This window comes from Epinephelus lanceolatus, chromosome 4 (genome assembly GCF_041903045.1).
Source record: "Epinephelus lanceolatus isolate andai-2023 chromosome 4, ASM4190304v1, whole genome shotgun sequence".
NCBI classification, from domain to species: Eukaryota; Metazoa; Chordata; class Actinopteri; order Perciformes; family Serranidae; genus Epinephelus; species Epinephelus lanceolatus.
In genome coordinates this window covers 39,266,131-39,282,866 of record NC_135737.1, presented here as the reverse complement: position 1 = coordinate 39,282,866, position 16,736 = coordinate 39,266,131, and the positions used below count along the sequence as shown (strand labels likewise).

At 42.2% G+C, this 16,736-nt stretch overlaps 1 protein-coding gene across 2 annotated transcripts in view; it reads left to right on the top strand.

The window, feature by feature from the left end:
• The window catches only part of ankrd13b (ankyrin repeat domain 13B), a 58,740-nt gene that overhangs the window by 39,878 nt on the left and 2,126 nt on the right, over nt 1–16,736 (top strand). The window contains exons 9-14 of one of the 2 annotated variants that reach the window (XM_033632069.2): nt 1,964–2,028; nt 3,141–3,277; nt 4,090–4,247; nt 4,521–4,709; nt 5,372–5,535; nt 10,836–10,912. In XM_033632069.2, the coding sequence (XP_033487960.1) occupies nt 1,964–2,028; nt 3,141–3,277; nt 4,090–4,247; nt 4,521–4,709; nt 5,372–5,535; nt 10,836–10,912 (790 nt within the window). Of the gene's footprint in view, nt 1–1,963; nt 2,029–3,140; nt 3,278–4,089; nt 4,248–4,520; nt 4,710–5,371; nt 5,536–10,835; nt 10,928–16,736 lie in introns of both variants that reach the window. The other variant, XM_033632068.2, reaches the window with a different exon arrangement.

Sequence of the window (16,736 nt, the reverse complement as noted above, 5' to 3'; positions counted from 1 at the left end):
AAAGGTCTGGATCAAAGAAAGGAACGTTTCTCCATTATTACTTTAAATATCTGTACATGTGAGCAGGATTTTGTGACCTCACACCTAGTTTGGAAATTAATCGTGGTCTTACTTGTGCAATTTACAGTTAAAGTGTGATGTGGAAACTCCCATGATGTGTGAAATCTCCAGTGCACTCACACTGAGGAGTGGGAGACATGTTGTGATTTTTTGAGAGGACTGATACTTGCATATTCACAGATTCTAGATGTTTAAATGACGAAAAGGGTGTAGATGTAGGTTTAAGAATCTTTAACATGGTAACTTTTGGGGGCGAAAAACCATATCAGACACAAATTATTATTCCAAGCAGTATCTCTATACGTCTAAAAACATGCCTTGAGGTGGTCTTTAAAATCCAAAGAAGACAGGTTGACACCCCCCAAAATGCTATCTTTCTTCCAAGACCCTACTCTCACTTCTCTGGCTGCTGCAGTCTGAAGTTCCCTACAGGCTCTTCAAAGCACTTGTCATTTTCAAAGAGTCAACCTTTATCACATAGGTGTTTGCTTGTTTAACAAACTTCCTGTTTTAATGCATTCACAGTATAATAATAACAGTAACTTACACATGATGCACGTGTGTGTATATGTGCATACCCTATATAATACTATGTATTCTCAGGTGGAGTGGAGGACATTCATATTGCTGCTTGAAGTGGAAACAGACGACTTTTCAAACCCTAGTACCAACAACACAGGACACATTGCATTTTGTTTTCTATAGCTGTTTCAGTTGTTTCTCCAGCTGCCATTTCTGCGACTGGGAATTGTAACTGCAAGGAACGTCCACTGATTTTTTTCACAGTAATTAGTAACTAGTTACTAAAATGTTCAGGCAGGGGGTACTGGCTGTAGCTCTGGTTGAGGGTGAGAGGCTGTCAGCATATAGTTTGTTGGGCACAGGGAAACGGAGATCTGTGTGGGCACATGAGACCCTAAAAAAAGAGGGTGGATCAGAGGGAGTACCACCAGTTAGTCCAGGAGCTTTGCCTCCATGATGGCCGTTTCCAGGCATATTTTAGGATGACTCGGGGACAGTTTGACAACCTGCTATCTATCGTGGGGTTGTATAATTCTTGGTATCCAGCAACCGCTACCGCCAGTTTCTCCTCAACTGGGGTGCTTTTACACTATGAGTGGAAGCTTTTTCAACTTGAGGGGTTCAGTTCACTCTGGCAAAAATGGCAGGTGCCTAGAGCACAGAAACACAAAGCACGTCGCAATGCAAAAACTGCAAGCAAAAGCTCCATTCTCATTAATAACAATTACAAAAAGCCGCCTCCAGCTGCTAAAACGCATTCTGTGTGACTGGGCCCTAGGGCAGGTTATGCCTTCACCATCCTAGGGAAACAGAAGCACTATCCTGGCCCTGTTTTGGTTGCACACCAACCACACCCCTTTGTGCCATAAATCGAAGTCTTCATTTTCCTTGGCAATCGTACCCAGTGGCAGACAAGATTTCATAGCGAATATTAGGCTTATTGGGAACCAGTCAGACACTGATGGTGTCATTAATCTGCTGCCATTACATTGTGCAATCAGTGTTTACTTCAAAATGATGACTTAAAAGGAAAAAATAACTTGGCTATTTACCTCACTTCAGTTCAGTTCAGTGCATTGTGGTTTTGTTCATTTCATACCGGCTCGAAGTCGATGACAAGACCACAGTGCAAAATGCAGTAAGTTATCTTGAGCGGAACACTGTAGATCAGAATGACACCACAGACGCCACAGAGGAGATTAATGAGCCTGTGCTTCATCATCTCTTGATAAACGAGCGCCAACTAAAGCCAGCTTTGGGTGCTCTGTAGTGTACTGATGCTCAGGAGGGTTTTTAAAGCTGTGACTAACAGGACGCTTTGAGTTTTTACATTGTGTAACTACACTCGTCTAACTCATCACCGCTTTGTGTCCCCGAGCAGGTGGGAAGACTCCACTGCAGAACTTCCTTGGGATTGCTGAGCAACACATGGGACCTAATAATGGGGTAAGTGGAGAGTTTATTTTAGATGTTGTAACACGAAATTCCATTTAATGTGATTTTCCAGTGTGATCTGTAAATGAAGGATTATTGTTTTTGTACTATGGGTCTAATAAATCAAAAACAAACTGTTTAAGATGAGAACAAGGATGTTTTCGCCTGAAAGCGGTGATTAATGGGTTCTGGTGCTCATAAAAAAATCATTATCCTCAATATTAGCATCATTGCTATCACGTCCTCTCCTGGATGGACAGTGAGTGTATGATCCTTGTCCACTGTGTCAACTGGAAAGCGTGCCTGCATGATAAAACAATAAGTCAGAGGCTCCAACCTGCTCTCAAATATTGATTATGGTTTTTTAATTTGTTTCTGCTGGAGAGCCTCTATGACTCATACCTCCTTCCTTCTCCTCTTTCTCTATTCTGCCTTTTCACTTGTTCCCCCTCACTGTCACCTCTGCTCTTTTTCAACTTCGTGTCTCTCTATCCTCCCTACACAACACCGAGAAGAGGGTTTTTTTTTTTGTGGTCTTGACGTACGCTCTGCAGATAGTTTATGCAACTGTAGAGCTGCAGTGGTTCAATTATGCCAAACCTTAAATGGATTGTGACGAATTGACTGCAATTGGAAGGAGAATGCAAACAACATTTCTCTTCTTTTCACAAGTCTTACGCAGCCTCTACCTCCTCCAGTAATGGTGGCGGGCCTTTGAAAGGTTTACCAAAGTCATATTTAACAGTCGACAGTGAGCTACTAATTAGAGCGGTGAACCAACAGACGCATCTACTGTAATGACGTAAAATACTGGAATAAGAAAACTGCTTCTCAACTTTTGGCTTCTGAGCAAAGCTTTCTCTTTCATCGAGCTGTTGAAAATGTCAGAAGGTAAGAGGAAAGCCTTGAAGTCCCAGTGGGTGGTGAGGTTTTTGTTCCTCAACAGAAAAGCGAGGAAAGTGAGTTTGAAAAGCCAGAGATCTTTTTACTCTATAGAGTAATCTTTGAGTCACGGGTATTGATCAATCCCTCTGGATCAATGAAAGCGTTACTCTCTTTAAAATGGCAATATGTGGTTACACCAGGATAAAAAAACACCCTGAATCATTATTTACTTCCTGCAGGCCCTGGTGACCCAGATGTCGTGTCCTGCGGTGACCAACCCCGCAGCGCTGACGGCCGAGGAATATTTCAACCCCAGCTCGTCACCGACTCAGAGGGACATCGGCCACCCGTGCCAGCTCACCACCAAGACCCAGAGGTGACGCAGGCAGACAGGAAAACAGACGGGCGGCCATGCATGCAGTGAAGTCGCCCTCCAAACTCACCGCCAAGTGCCAGAGCTGACAAACTGATGGACAGAGAGTAGACAGGCTTACATACACACATACACACAGGCAGGGTAAAAATCAGCCGTCTATGACAGCTGACCACAGTGATCCTGAGGGTTAGGAAAGCGTGACAGTGGGAAACAAACACACACTTATTCACACAGATCATGACACATCATATCTACTCTGTTTAACCAAAAGAAGACATGAAAAATGAAATGAACACCACAAAATCTGTCAGGATATATTGAAGATGTAATGTTTGTAATGTAGCTAACGATACAGGCTTCCAGTGTCCGGTTTCTCTCATCCAATTGCCAACTTACTGTCCAATCATCTGCCCTGTGTTCCTCTAACTGACTGTGGGCCTGTCTGTCGTTTTCAATCGTCAGTTTCATTCTTCCCTGGCACTTAATAAAAAGTGGCAGGACATTGTGAGCACGAACTGTTTGAGGTTTCTGAGCTGCCTCTCAATACTGTGTTCATTATTGGACATGTTAAAATATAATCATTGACTGGCTTCAATTTGAGCACAACTCAGCAGCTTGCGGGCCGCTCGCTGTTGGCTGATGTAATCGATGTCTTTGTGTACGTCTGGCCAAAGAGCTAATCACTTGAATGAGGACATAAACTGCTTCAATTATGCTGAAGCCAGAAATGTATTTGGTAATTTTAATCAGCAAACTCTATGACTGGTCGTCTTATCGGTGTCCTCAGAGTGTGTGTGTGTTCTCGTTGCCAGGTTTAAAGCCAAGCTGTGGTTGTGCGAGTCCCATCCTCTGTCCCTGGCAGAACAAGTGGTGCCTATCATTGATCTCATGGCAATCTCCAACGCCCTGTTCGCTAAGCTGCGTGACTTCATCACTCTGCGTTTGCCGCCCGGCTTCCCTGTCAAGATCGGTGAGAGCTGGGAGAGTGAGACGGATGGAAGGGTGGAGGGAGGGAGGTTAAAATGATGGCTCCTTAAATAAAGGGGATGATGGGAAATTTAAATAGATACAGAGATGAATGGGAAGGATTGAAGACAGGGGGATGAAGTGAGTAAGAAAGACAGGTTACAATTGATATAAGGGCATGCATGGTTAACTGGATGATGAGACTGATGCAAAGACACAAACTTAATAATAACAATAAAAATGTCATCCTCTGCTTCATTTCTCTCCACCGCCGCAGAGATCCCTCTCTACCACATCCTGAACGCCAGGATCACTTTCAGCAATCTGAACGGCTGCGAGGAGGGGACGGGTGTCCGTGCTGACAACGAAGTGGGGGTGGAGGGAGATGCACAGAGGGACCCTCCGAGGACAGACACCCCATCTCCGGGCAGTGACTCCTCCAGCGTCTCCAGCTCCAGCTCCACCAGTAAGAACAAATATACTCTTCAGTGTTTCCTGCTGTGTTACAGTGTCATCTTTTCTTACATCTTCTTCTTCAGTTAATAAAATTACAGCTGTGTCTCACCCCAACTGCATTTCCTGCCGATTCTTTCCAACAAGCTGCTGTATAAATCTCCACCGCTGCTGAACTGGCCCACACTGCAGTCCACAAACAGTTTACAGTTGCGTGATAAAGTTATGAGTACTATTTATCACTGACGTTAGACGCAAGGTTGTGTTCTCCGTGTAGTGTGTGAGATTATGGCTCACTTTCATCAACCCATCACTTGATCTGAGTCCCAACAGCCACGTTTAAATCTGCAGCCACGCGGAGGGAAGACACAATTTACTGTGTGACCGCTCAGAGGGAACCTCTCTGGAAATCCTTGATATTATCTTGCAAAAATGCTCCGACTTGAGTTATAGTCCTGTGAGAACACACGCAGCTGAGTTGTAAAAATATTTTGGCAACAAGAGTATGGCAGGACAATAACCTGATACAACTTATTTAACTCGAGATTTCTCTTCCTTTCACTCAGAAGTTACGCTTTAGTTTTTTCCTTTCCTGCTCTTTTCCTTTAGTCTGATCTCCTTTAGATAACCCTCATCCCCATCTCTTGCCCTTTGCCTTCCCCCTGTGTGCTGCAGTGTCATGTCGAGCCGGAGAGATTCCCCCATGTGTGTTTGAGCCCCCGCCTGGATACTCCATGCTAGGGGGCAAACAGAGAGACAGCATGAGGGAGGAGGAGGAGGACCTGCTGCAGTTTGCCATACAGCAAAGTCTGCTAGAGGCCGGCTCCGAATATGATCAGGTGGGTTGACTGTTACGCGACCAAGTGATAATCTCCTGTTCTGAAGTTAAAGGAGCACCTGTCAGACATCTCAAAACAAGACCTTGTTTAGTTGACTGTGTGCCAAGCTTCTGTCAAGCCTCCCATTCTTGCATGGCACACATGCAGTTTACAGTGGTAACAGTTGCATTTGTACCACTTGTAAATTTCAGTAATTTGGCAATAATCATTTCAGACAGAAATAGACAAAAGCAGGCTTATCTTTTCTTGCTGTGACCATTCATTTTGTCATCTGAAATGGCAACTGTCACTGGACGATTTCACTCAATCAGCTATAATTAGCCAGCTGATTAAAGGAATGCTTCACCCTCCAAATGATCATTTATATGTCAGTTACTCACCCTGTGTCACACTGACATTGGAAAGAAAACTGTTTTTCCTGCATGCCTTAACGGTTAACGAACGAAAGAACAGGCTAACAGTCTTGATTAATTGATGTTATGGGGGTCCATGTTTGACAACAGAAAAACTATTTAGAATTACCCATTTACAAACTGTCACACAACTCCTGCAGTATAATCAAAGTCTTATTTGTCCAGTCAAATTCTCATGCATCACAAGCACACTACATGCATAGACTACACATTTTCATTGAAAATGCATGCATTTGTGATGTATTGGGCATATGACTGGATAAATAAGACTTGGATTGTGTGAAAGTTTGACGTCTTGATGTAGATTTGCTGCTGGTCGCCTTTTACTTCAAGTCCTCAAAAATGTCTTTTTTGGATTCTTCGTTCACCGTCAAGGCATTTTTTCCCCCAAATTAACAAAGTGATTAATTGCTATACAAATGATAATTTGGGCAATAAAGTAGCTAAGCTTTTTTTAAAACTAACCTGTAGCTACCTGTACATTGCTAATGAAATGCTCCTTGGCCTTGAATGGCCAACTTACCACTGTAATGGTAATTGGTGGGGAGGCAGTGGCTCAACCCAACTTGGGTTGGGAACCGGAGGGTTGCCTGTTCGAGTCCCCGTCCGGACCAAAATATGGAGCGTGGACTGGTGGCTGGAGAGGTGCCAGTTCACCTCCTGGGCACTGCCGAGGTGCCCTTGAGCAAGGCACAGAACCCCCCAACCGCTCGGGGCGCCTCACCAAGGGCAGCCCCCTCACTCTGACATCTCTCCACTTTGTGCATGTATAGGTCCTGTTTGTGCATGTGTGTGTCTTTCGGGCCTGTGTATAATTGACAAGCAAGAGTGAAAACATTGAATTTCCCCTCAGGGGGATTAATAAAGTAAATAAACTAAACTAATAAGCCGGACATTATTTTTTTATTTTGTTTTAATTAAACCCATTTTTAACCTGGCAAGTCCTGCTGAGATCAACAAACTCTTTCTCAGCGGAGACCTGTCCAAGACAGCAGCATAAGAAAAAGTTACAGCCAGCAACAACACAATAAAAAAACCCTAAAAGAAGTAATATGTAGAAATATACATCATGCTTATTTTGCAGCTCACATTAGAGCAGTGGCTCCTGAATTGTCCAGCCATGAGGTCCAGATTTCTCCTTGGTCCATGGTTCAGGGTCCACACAGTTTAATATATTCAGCGTCATACTTGAGTTTAGCCATGTCATTGAGTTAGTTTGCTGTCTCTGTCAACAAGCTGTCCATTTGTCAATTACTCTACAGGAGGAAATGGCACTTCAAAATAAAAGCTATGTGGTAGAAATTCACTGTACTTCAAAAAAAGTGTGTGGTTTTTTGTTTTGTTTTGTTTTGTTTTAAAACTTGACATTCGTTCTGAGTCACTTGCTGTCCATTCAGAGGGGACCCGCAACCCACCAGTTGGGAAAAACTGCATTAGAGTACACAAACGCTCTCTATCCATTCCTGGCAGTTTCTCTCTTGTTTTTGGGAAAGCTAAATAATCATATCCTCCATACTCTAAATTCTTGAGTATCTCTCTTACTGCAGCAACATGCACATGGTTTTTTAGACCTGCCGTGCGTAGTTACAATTACCTAGGAATAAAAATATTCCTCTAGTGTCTCCTCCTGAAGTACTGAATGAAGACAGATTGCAAAAGTTATACATGACGTTCAAGGTTCACAAAGCCATGTTGCCATATCAACCGAGGTGCCCAATATTCCCCCTATGAAATAGACAGGACAAATTACAGCAGTAAATTCACCAATAAGTCAACCAGGACCAGACAAATAGACACGCTGAAGTAGTAAAAAAGCTCCAGTTTCAAAATATAAACAATCAATACTGAAACAAAATCAATGAGCAGAATAAATTACCGGTGATGTGTGGATCCCAGACCCATTATATTCAACACTGCCTCAGGATAGGTGCTGTTTTGAAATCTCAGAGATCCTGGTCCTGATAGTCCTTAGCCTTCTTCCAGAGGTACAGAGAGAGAAGTATAAATAGGCTCGGTGAGACAGGTCAGAGAACATCCTCAGTGTTTTCTGAGCTTGGATACAGCAGGGGAATGTAGAGGAGGCAGAGGCAAGGTTGCAGCTGAGGATTTGTGCTGTAGTTTGTACAGTCATCCTCCACAGCCTGCTGTCCTGAGCTGCTGTACTGCTGCCTCAAACTGTGATGAAAAATGTGACATTTTTAATTATAGCTCTAATTTGGAAGCAGGACAGGTGTTAAAGGACGGCACTGCTGACGCTGCATGTAAAACATACAGCATTAACTACTGTACAAATCGCCTGTCACCTTCTAAAACACACCATAAGGCTGTAATTTTACCTCCTTCATTCACCGTTTCCTTTAATTTTACTACAGTATTAAATCTAACTTGCAGAGACATGACAGTTTATTCAAAGTTGAAGCCTTTTTGTCATAGTAAGGTTGACAAGAAATTAAACTTGCTGACAAACAAGGAGAAAATGTGACAAAAGCAACATACAGAGCAAACCAGAAAAAAAAAGGTAGTCCGCATTCAACATAGATGTCGCCTGATCATTCAGTTTCTGTGATCTTGCAGTATTCAGTGTTTGGAACAATAAGGAAATATACATTTTATAAGAACCAACTCATACTTCTACACTGGAATACTCCCCTGCCCCAGAGTCCTGCATTGGTCTGCAAATAGGTCCAAGTAGATCCTCAGCATGACCTGACACATCGACACAAGATCTGCAGCCTGATCCAAAACCGTGAATCTTACAATAGCCACGTGCAAGAGTCCTACAGGGGTCTGATTTGCCAGACCTGCTCCCACCTCAACATTGTGACGTGCAATAAAGCACCCGACCCCTGCACATATGACAAGCTTATTCTGCAACCTGACCCGACCTGTCCACACAAGGTCTGCGGTCCGATGTAGAACTGAAAATCCTGTAATAACCATGTGCTGTTCAAATAATTTGGTTAGACAGCACGTTTAAAGTGATCATTTTTGGGCTACTTCATACATGTGGAACTCAGATAATTTATTTTCAAAGACATTTTTTAGGGCATTTTTGCCTTTAATTGACAAGACAGTTGTTTTGGTGTGAGGAGGGCAGAGAGAGGGGGGATGACATACAGCAAGGGCCCATAAATTGAAACTGAGCCTGCTGCTGCTGTGGCAAGGACAGGGCTGTTGTACATGGCCTGTCCTACCAGGTGAGCTAATGGGCGCCCCGGATAATATATTGTAAAACAAAGTTAATCCAGGACATACAATCTAAATTACAATTAAAATTAAATTCAAAATCAGAGAATTAAAACATTTAAAAAATTCAATTAAATTATTATTTTCATTTTAGTCAGAGGTCCAGTGTGCAAGATTTGGAGGGGTATATTGGTAGAAAGGAGTATAATAAAATAAGTATGTTTTCTTTAGTGTATAATCACCTGAAAATAAGAGTTGTTGTGTTTTTCTTACCTTGGAATGAGCACATCCTTGTTTATGTAGATTGCATTGTCTCTACAGTATCCCAGAATGGACAAACCAATCTCTGGCTCTGGATTGGACCATTCACCTTTTCACGTCAGCCACCGTAGTTAGCAGGCCCTCTGCAACAAGCAGTGTTAAAAACAACACTGATTTGTACGTGAAACTGCTTAATTCGGTGTTTAAGCAGTGTTTAAATCACCTGGTCTGTTTAATTTAGAAAGGAAGTGACCTCCTGAACGTCTGGATCTTAAGTTATCAGAGAAGAAGGGTGAGCACACATTTGCTGGTGCTAACAGTCGTCTCCGACATGCCAAACACTGATTTGTAACATGAAACTGCTTTATTCAGTGTTTCTACCGGTTTTAATCATGGGGTTTGTTTGTTTCAAAGAGGAAGAAACCTCTGTGGATAACACAGCTCCTGGTAAAAACCTTCTTGTAACAATTGGTGAACCAGGTGAAAGTGGACTCACCTGGTAGGTAGGTCCACAACACAGAGGGACAATCAGTGGAGGCAAACAAATCCAGTAGGGGTGAGAAAAAAACAAGAAAAGGACGCAGGGAAACAAAATGCACAAAGACAAACTGGCACTGAGAGAGAACAAGACACACACTAAATACACTGGTGAGGGGAAGGATAACGAGACACAGGTGAGGCTAATCAGGGCGGGACAGACAATCAGACACAGGTGAAATCATCAAAAGGGAGGGAAAACACACAGGGGCAGGAAGTGAAGTGATCTGAAACTAGATGAGATGTGAGTTTCAAAGTAAAACAGGAAACAACACGAATGATTGAAATAAAAAACAACCTAAGAAACTGGTTGCAATCTGAAATCCTCACTGCTGGACGCCATAAAATCTCCTTAAATTAACACACTGCTCCTTTAATATATTCAATATCCAACATCCAAAAGTTAATTGTTTTACCCAGAACCGAACCCAGAAGTAAAATCAAGACAAAAATTCCACCCATGAATCGGTCACCCTGCCGCAGCTTTGCAGCGAGTTTTGGATTATTTGATTAAACACAAAGTCATTAAGGAATTAAATGAATCTCTCCTGAGTCTAAGTGGTATGATGTGCATTAATGGTGTAGTAGCATAATGTGAATCTTGATTTTTAACAGGTGTTTATCAATATTAATAGCAGTATCAATAGTAGTGTTGAAAATGGGAGTGTGTACAAAAGAACCAGGGCCAGGATCGATCTAGCTCACATTCAGTCAGTTTATAAATCATCATCAGTAGTGTCTGTGCTGTGTGTGAGAGGTTCTTCAGAATACATTAACAGGAAAAGGCCTGCACAGAGGATGCTGTTGTTTTACATGCACCGCCATCTCTTTATCTGTCCGCTACCCAATTCCTGTGCTCGCTCTCTGACTTCCTGTGTTCCTGTTCCTCCTCTTTGAATCCAGGTGACCATCTGGGAAGCGCTGACCAATAGCAAGCCAGGAGCACACCCCCTATCCTGTGACCCAAGTCGCCTGGACAGGTCAGACGTCAGACGGTATTTTATGGGGTTTTTTTTCCATCTTTTTCTCTTTACCTTAGTCTTGCTCTCACATCCTTCTCTATTCTGTAAGTCAGTGTATGCACTAGTTCCACATTCACCTATCCTCCGTCCAAAGTACAACCCCTCTTTTATCAGGAATCAACTCAGAGCTGCAGATAAAGTTGGATAAAAGCGTCAGTTGTTAAAAATAAATGGGACTTTTATCTTCAAAAGAGCTGGAATCCTCGAGAATGAACATAAATCTCCATGACTGTCAGGACAAAGGCGATTTTCCTGCCATTCCTCCACCCACATTGTCTCTAACTTCCTCTCACTTCTCTCATGTTTTATTATCCTTCAGTGTCTTCCACTCTTCCATTGTGTTTTTTTTTTCCATCCTGCAGATCTTTCCCTCCATCCCTGACTCACATCCTGTATTCCTGTCCTATCCTCCCCTTCTCTATTCTCTTATCCATCCTGCTATTCTCCTCTCATCTCCTGTCTGCTGTGCTCTACCATATGTGTGTGTAAAGAGAGACAGAAGGGGGGGGGGGGGCGGCTGGAGGACGGGAGAGTTTCCTGCTTTCACAGTCGACAGTACCGCTGTTGATTTTAGCCTGTTATCTTTAGACAGTGTTTTCTCTCTCTGTGTCTTCCCCATTTGTAGATGAATGGATGGATACACACACAGAACTGCTCTTTCCTTCCCTCGTTTGACACAATCTCGCTACTGCAGTGTTTACTTACACCAGTGTTATAATGTAAGAGAAAACTGTGGGTTGAAAACGCTGTGCGGACCATGAAAACAAAACTCTTTTACATGTTTGTGTCGTCCTTTCAGTCATGTAATTGGTAAAAAGGCAAATGCAGTCCTGCTGTTTTGGTTAAATAAACATGGAAAACTAAATGGAAGTATAGAAAAGACGACAACACTCTCTAATAAGCATATTTTTATCATGGGTTTATAGATGTTACTAATAGTTAACCTTTAGGATGCCTGATTGTGATGCCTGATCTAAATGTCAGCAAACTATTAATAGAGATCAGTTGGTCTGACTTAAAAGGTAACTTCTGTATTTTTCAACTTGGATCCCATGTTTTTGTGCCTGTGTCTCATTGGAGCAACAAGTTTTTAAACTGGTCCAGTATTGACCAAGAGCGCTGCAGCTGGCAGTGGCAAAACAGGCTGCAATATAATCCCTGTCGGCTTTCAATTTACGGCCACTAGAAGCCACTGACAGGTCCAGATTAGTATTCTTTGTGTCTAACAACATTATGGAAAGGATCCTTCAGTGGTTGACCGCTTTATTAAAGAGTAAGATCCTTTTTGTTGAACCAGAAACAGCCCCAAAATCACTATCAAACTCCCCAGATTCCATCTTAAAAACTAAGGAGCTAAGGATTTTAAAATCATCAAGTCAACAGAAACAAAATCAAACTCACAAAAGCCATCTTTGTTTGTCCTCCACTGTTCCAACAGTCACCAGTTCATCACAGTTTGGTTGAAATAAACCCTTTAATTCACCCAGACAGATGTGAAAATATGCTGGCTCTATTCACACTGAAATTACTGTTTATTCAAATGAAGTCTGATGTCTTTGATGGTGATTTTGGGGCTGTTTCTGGTTAAACAAAAACAACCTTACACTAAACAAAAAGGTCTATCTCTGTAGCAGGGGCGATTGCTCTGAGACAACAAGGGAGGCTGAACTTCCCCTAAAATTTCAAAGAAGAAATTGTCAAATATGCACTATTGAATTTACATTAAAATAAGAATTTACATTGCATTAAATGTGCGCTAGGATGTGTTTCACATCACAACTATGATGTTCAGACGTCAGCTGTTTATCACCAGTTTTCAAACGCGACCTACCTGTCATACATTCTCATGTCAGCACGGTGGAGCCTCCAAGCATTCCTATGAGACAGCGCTGAGTGGGTTTTTTTCATGCAGCAAAGCGAGACGGTCATTGGATAAATGCGACAAAATCGTCACTTGACTCAGCCCAGTCCTCTGACAGAGTGCCGTCCAGAGTTCCTTATTTCCATGAGCAATATAGCTCATTTTCACCGTTAAACCCATCTGAAAATCTTTGAGGTGTGTGTTGCTGTGGTTCTATGGCATGAGTGTGGTTGAAAAACCAATTAAATGTTCCTTTTATAAGTTACTGCCTCGCTACAATATGCCAAATTTTATGATGTAAACTTAAAGTGAGCTTCCCCTGTTTGAAAGACCAGCAGCCGCCACTGGTTTGTAGTATCTCTGTTTAATATGGTGTGAGACTGTTAAGTGAACTACATCACTTGTCTCTTAAGATATACGTCACCACTTAGCTATGTTCCATCCACAGATGTAACGTTATCTAACCGGATGTGTTTTATTCAGCAACTCCTGTCTTTTTTGATGACGTCATTTGTGTGACTTGTGAAGTCGTTCTACAGTTTTATACTTCAACAGTTTTATGACAAATTGTTTCTGTAAGTTGTCAGTCACTTATGATAACAATCTGAGTCTGTCAGTGGCAAAAATGAGCACTTTAAGTGGAGTAAATTGGTGGTGCTCACTTGTCTGCAGGGATTACATTGCTGCCTTTCTTGCTCAATACCAGACCAGTTTCAAAAGCTGATGTTCCCATTAGTCACTTAGACACAAAAAGATGTGTAAACAGGATCCAGGTTGGAAAATACTGAAGTCACCCTTAAATTTTTCAGTACTTTAATTTTCATTTGCTACCCAGATCTGGAACAACAACATGTAAAAGTAGCCTAAATATAACATAATATACATAGAAATAAATAGTTGTAATTTTGTAATTTCTATTTTTGGTAAATAGTTAATGGACTTGCTCTTGAATAGCGCCTTTCTAGTCTTCTGACTACTCAAAGTGCTTTTTTTGTTTTACACCACAAGTCACATTCACCCTTTCACACACATTCACACACTGGTGGCTGAGGCTAGTGTACAAGGTGCCACCTGCTACACAGCTTTAACACACTCACACATAGATAGAACAGCCGTTGGGAGCAATTTGGGGTTCAGTATCTTGCTCAAGGATACTTCAGCATGTGCACTGGAGGAGCTGGGGATCGGGCTGCTAATCTTCCAATTGGTGGATTACTACCTCCTGAACCACAGCTGCCCCTTTTACCAATTTCTGTCAATTTAATTTTCCCTGTAACTCCTTAAAAACAGGTTAATTTTGCATTGAATAAATTCAACAACAGCCTTGCTCTTTTCCTGGAGGATCATTTTTGCAACATTTTCTTGTTATAGCTTTTTTCTGTCTGCCAGCAACATTTTTGTCACGTATCCTCTTTCTTTTACAGTCTCCTTTATGTTACCATAACATCTTTTATGGTTGCATTTGGGTCTAACTTCCTAATAAGCCATCAATTCAGAGGCTACAAATGTGAATAAAGTCATTACCACAGGGCACAGGTTTCTTTCTATCTAATACACCAACAGCAAAGTTAGAAATTGATCATATAACTAACATCGATAAGTCAGTAATAAAGGGTTTTTCCAACAATCCATCAGGGATGCAGCTGTGAAAGGAGCTAAGTTCTTTCTGATGAATTTAAGAACTGCCTGTAAAGACAAACCATGTGTCAGTGTTACGACCCTGACTCAAGGGAAGGGCACTTGCAGTATGAAACGAAATTCTATTAAGAGAATAAAAGAGCAGAGACTAAACAAAGTGGTGTTGAGAGAGAGAGTCAGGGGGTAGGGAGTATGTAGATACATCGGGTGCTACTGATTGGACTGAAGGAGTCAGTGAATTAAGAGCTTCCTGAAACAAAGACTAAGAGGCAGACACACAAAACACTAAAGACTAAAGGGAAACTTTAGTATGTTTCAGCCTGGACCCTATTTTCCCATGTTTTTGTGTCTAAGTGTCTAATGGGGACAACAATCTTTAAAACCAGTCCAATATTGAACGAGAGCGCTGTTGCCAGTAACAGTGAAACACTGCAATGTAAGCAAACCACTCAGGGCATTTTTATATCCAGTAAAAGTTTGTTTTTGCCACTGGCAGAGAGACTATTATTCTAAGTGTCTGACAACATTGTGGAAATGATCACTACAGAGATAGACCTTTTTGTTTAAGAATAAAAACTGTTTTGTTTACCCAGGTACAGCACTGAGATTGCAATCGGCAAACCCACCAGACTCCATTTGAATAAACAGTAATTTCAGCCTGGATAGAGCCGGCATATTGTAATACATTTTGGTTGTTAATGATTAAGAGTAGCTTAGATCTGCCACCACCTTGGTTAACCCGGTCTGATCTGGTGTCAGAGGCAAGAGAACATTCACTCCACACAGACAGGTGTATATTACAAAAATAGCCTTCACTGAAAAATAGGAATTCATAAAAACTAAATGACACCCCCACACAAGAAGCCCCACAAAAAAGAGGAGTCACTAGTATTGCCTCTTAATGGGCCCCTGGCTGGGTGTCGAATCGTTAAAAGCTACCTTAAAACAAATCTTGGAACAAGGACAAAAACTCTCACAAGATGACATATAACATTAACAGTTAAAGTTTTGGAACTTATCTCACCTGGTCTTGCGACGTCACCCCCCCTGTGGGGTGCGACCACCCCACAGGTGGAGTCAGGAAGCATCCACAGGAACGAGCAGTTAATGCAGTCTGGACGTAAAAGGCAGTGATGGCAGGTGCCTGAAGCTGCATGACGGCTTGAGGCAGTGTGTTGCAACACATAGTTAATGGTGCGTTCGTTTTGTACTCGGAGGTCGGAAATTCCCAGTTCCCAGACAGAAGTTTAAACTCAAATGCACCCTGAGATCGGATTTCCAACTTTCCAAGCATCAACCCCAACTTATGAATTCAAGATGGCTGCCGGTCGCATATATAGTGAGTAAACACTCTGCTAAAGTACTATTTATAGCAATTTTATCTTATTTGTTTTACATTAGGTCAGCCTCATCTGCTGCTTTCATCAGTTGGAGTGCATGATGGTTTTGAAGCTGTCTATACTCCGAAAGTGCAAGGGCAAGGCTTTCTTGCGGGCGTCCATGTTTTTTTCCGACTTGTCCACCGTTGTCAACTAGAATGCAAAGACTGTTGTCAACTCCGAGGTGACGTCATTCCCACTTCCAACCACCGAGTACAAAACGAACCTTCTACAACCTGGTCCCTCACTACCTAAAGGAGGCATCCTAGCACAGGAGTGGCTCCCTTACTTCGCTCTCTTCACTGCCAGCAACACTAAAAGTTGTGAACAGCCCCCTCCAGCCATGTACAAAGCAGTTCAGTCTCTCTCTCACACTGCTCAGTCGCTCACTCGTCTCATTTTAACCAGCATGCTTCTTCTCACACACCAAACACAGGTGAGAGTCATCAGTAATCAGTTACTTGGGAAACTCCTCCCCACAAGCATCCACAGGGAGGCAGAGACCCTCCCCCTCATTTCCTCACTCCAATATTATCATATCTAACTGTGTGACTTAAGAGTTTATTTCAACCAAACCAGAGTTGTAGATTGTTGGAACAGTGGAAAGACAAACCAAGACGGCTTCTGTGAGTTTTATTTTGTGTCTGACGATGCAGAAAAAAGTGTGTTTACAACTATTAAATCAATATCTATTTAAATGGAGTCTGGTGAGTTTGGCAGTAGCAATTTCGGGGCTGTTTCCAGCAAAAAGAGCATTTTTAGTGGATGTAAATTGACAGTGCGAACATGGCCTGGATGGTAACATTGCAGCCTGTTTTGCCGCAGTCTCACTCCATGTTGGACCACTTTCAAAAATTGTTGTTCCCATTATTCCCTTTGACACAAAAACATGGAAAAGTGGGGT